Source organism: Peromyscus eremicus, chromosome 18 (assembly GCF_949786415.1).
Source record: "Peromyscus eremicus chromosome 18, PerEre_H2_v1, whole genome shotgun sequence".
Lineage (NCBI taxonomy): Eukaryota > Metazoa > Chordata > Mammalia > Rodentia > Cricetidae > Peromyscus > Peromyscus eremicus.
The window spans coordinates 425,727-428,764 of NC_081434.1; the positions used below are offsets into that span (position 1 = coordinate 425,727).

At 36.6% G+C, this 3,038-nt stretch overlaps 1 protein-coding gene across 1 annotated transcript; it reads right to left on the reverse strand.

Moving 5' to 3' along the window:
* Nucleotides 1–1,441: 1,441 nt before the first annotated feature.
* On the reverse strand, nt 1,442–2,380 carry LOC131894946 (olfactory receptor 6C74-like). Its single transcript, XM_059245313.1, has one exon. The coding sequence runs from the start codon at nt 2,378–2,380 to the stop codon at nt 1,442–1,444; it is 939 nt and encodes a 312-aa protein (XP_059101296.1).
* Between the last annotated feature and the right edge of the window lie 658 nt (nt 2,381–3,038).

Sequence of the window (3,038 nt, forward strand, 5' to 3'; positions counted from 1 at the left end):
CAAAAGTATTACTGTCTACTATACTTTTGTGAAATTTTGATAACTACACACAAATTAACTTTATAATCCATTGTGGATTTTGATCAACAGCTAAAAATTCCCCTGAAGAGAAGGACTTGACTCTGAAACTTTGTTTCACAAGTTGAATGGGACACCTACACATGTATATATTTTCCTCTTTGTTCATTGTTTATGTCCATCATAAACTTATGTCTAAAATATACATCAGATAAGCAAGTTTTGAAATGATAGAGCTAGCATTGTTTTTATTTAGTAGTCATTCACAAATCATTTCCCATGATCTCAAAAAATACAGTAAGCTACTCAAAATTTTGAAGGCATCAATACCCATTTTATTACTAATATTCAAATGAACAAGTAAGACTAACACATTTACATTTAGATATGGCTAGAACCATTTGTAAAATATAAATAAGACTTAAGTCTTAAATAGCTATAAAATAAATTCCATAAAATATTTTATAACAATTATCATACATATATATATATACATATGCATATTATATATATATATATTTCAAAGATGAGTAACCACAATAATGGATAAATTCTGCTACAATTTTTTTAATTTAAAAATTTATTACATTTTATTTACTCATTTTGTCAGTGAGTCTATATATAAGAGAAAACAGCACCACTTTTGAAGGAGGTCAGAGAAAATCTTGTAGGAAGTCAGTTCTGTCTATTTACCATGTGGGTACAGGGACAAGACTCAAGTACTATTAGCAGTTAGGGCTCTAACTTACTAACTCATTTTGCTAGTCCTTAATTTCTTTGAGTAAAATACACACTAAAAATTAGAAAGGTGTAAATAAAAATATTATGTAATATTGGTGTTTTGCTTATAAATGATCACAAATATACAATAATAAAATATAGTAATGTTCCCATTAAACACACATTAAATATAATATAAAATAAAACAGAATTTCATATTTTTGACTAATTTGAATTTTAAAATTCATTTTGTTTTCCATGTACTTTGTAGTGTTGGGGATCAAAATCAGGCTCATTCATGTTGGGCAGTCCCTCTACAGTTGACTCAAATTCTAAGTCATAACGGAAATTTTAAAGGACAAAAGGATATAGAAAAATAAGTTCAATTTCTCTTAGTTCCCACTTAGAGAAAAGGGGAAGATGAGTTTTAGTGGGGAACCAGTCTTTGGATTTTTAGGTTGCATACAGCTCTGATCATAGCTCAATAGTAGTGCATTGTTTTAACATTTGAAAAGCTCTAAGTTTAGTTAATTTCCTGCTCCTCACACAAATAAAATTTGCTTCTAAAGAGTAAGAATTTTCTTTGAGATGTGCAAATGAATAACAAAACAAGGAGAGGAAATTGAAGCAGACTTATCTTAGGTATTATTGGCATTATTTAAATCTTCTTTTTTCATTTCCTTCATATAATGAAGTAGAATAGTCATTTCTTTGAGAAAGATGCAATCCTGTGTATTGTATTAATGAATGCTTTTTTCACTTGCTGATTCCTCAAGGTATAGATAAAGGGATTCAGAAGTGGAGCCACTGAGGTATTGAGCACGGAAATTCCCTTGGAAATAGATACTTTCTGCTTGACTGATGGTTTAACATACATGAAGATGCAGCTGCCATAAGAGAGGGATATCACAATCATGTGAGAAGAGCATGTAGAGAAAGCCTTCTTCCTCTGGCTGGTTGAAGGGATTTTTAGAATTGTCAGGGCAATGTAGGTGTAGGATATTACCACCATTACCAATGTGAGCAAGAGTGTCACCAAAGCTGAGACGAACCCCATCATCTCCAGGAGCTGTGTGTCTGTGCAGGAAAGCTGCAGGAGTGGAGTGGTGTCACAGTAGAAATGATCAACGATGTTGGAAGCACAGAAGTCAAGATTCAAGCCTAACAGGAGTGGTGGAAAAATGACAAAAAAGCCAGCAAGCCAACAACTGAGGACCAGCTGCACACAGACTTTGTTGTTCATGATGGTCATGTAGTGCAGGGGCTTGCAGATGGCCACATATCGGTCATAGGACATGGCTGCCAGCAAGTAAAATTCTGATGCTCCAAGTAGGAAAGCAAAGAACACTTGAGTGACACAACTGTTATAAGAAATGGTTTTGTCTCCAGTTGCCATAGTAACAAGCAATTTGGGGATGCATGTGGTAGTGTAGGATATCTCTAAGAAGGAAAAGTTCCGAAGGAAAAAATACATGGGGGTCTTCAGGTGAGTATCCACCAGGGTGAGTGAGATGATGATCAGATTGCCAGTGACGCTGAGCAGATAGGTAAGAAGCAGGAAGATGAATAACACAACTTTCCACTGTGGGTCATCCGTCAGACCTGCTAGGATGAAAGCTGTCACCCTTGTGTGGTTCCCCATTGTGATTCTCTGGCTGTTAGCTGTTCTAAGAGGACGAGAGAGATGGGTGGAGGGAGATGATCACTATAGAACTATCCTAGTGATAAGTAGTGCTGAAGTATCATTGTCATTGCAAGGGCCAGGTTTCAGACAGCAACACAGTGCTCATCCATGGTCTAAAGAGAGCTGTACCAGGAAAATAGTAGCTTATAGCTTCTTGTATCTGGACAAAAATTAACATAGTTACTTTTGATTTCACTCTAGAACAATCTATATGATGGTGTTACCTACTCATCTCTTTTAAGAATTATCAGGAAGTTAAAAGACACTAGAATCTCTCATCCCCTCCTCTCCCCCTGCCCCCAGTTTACCCAGGAGATCTTATCTATTTTCCCTTCCTAGCATTCCATGTGTGCCCCTCTTAGGGTCCTCCTTGTTACCTAGCTTCTCTGGGGCTGTGGATTGTAGCCTGGTTATCCATTGATTTACATCTAATATCTACTCATGAGTGAGTACATACCGTGTTTGTCTTTCTGGGTCTGGTGCATGAACTGGCTTTTTAGAGCCCATTCCCTATGGTGGGATGCCTTGCTCAGCCTTGATGTAGTGGGGAGGGACTTGGTCCTGCCTCAACTTGATATGCCAGGTTTTATTGACTCCACATGGGAGGCCTTACCCT

What these genes read in the sequence shown, in the direction of transcription:
- LOC131894946 (XM_059245313.1), bottom strand. Translation starts at nt 2,380, where the DNA reads ATGGGGAACCACACAAGGGTGACAGCTTTCATCCTAGCAGGTCTGACG.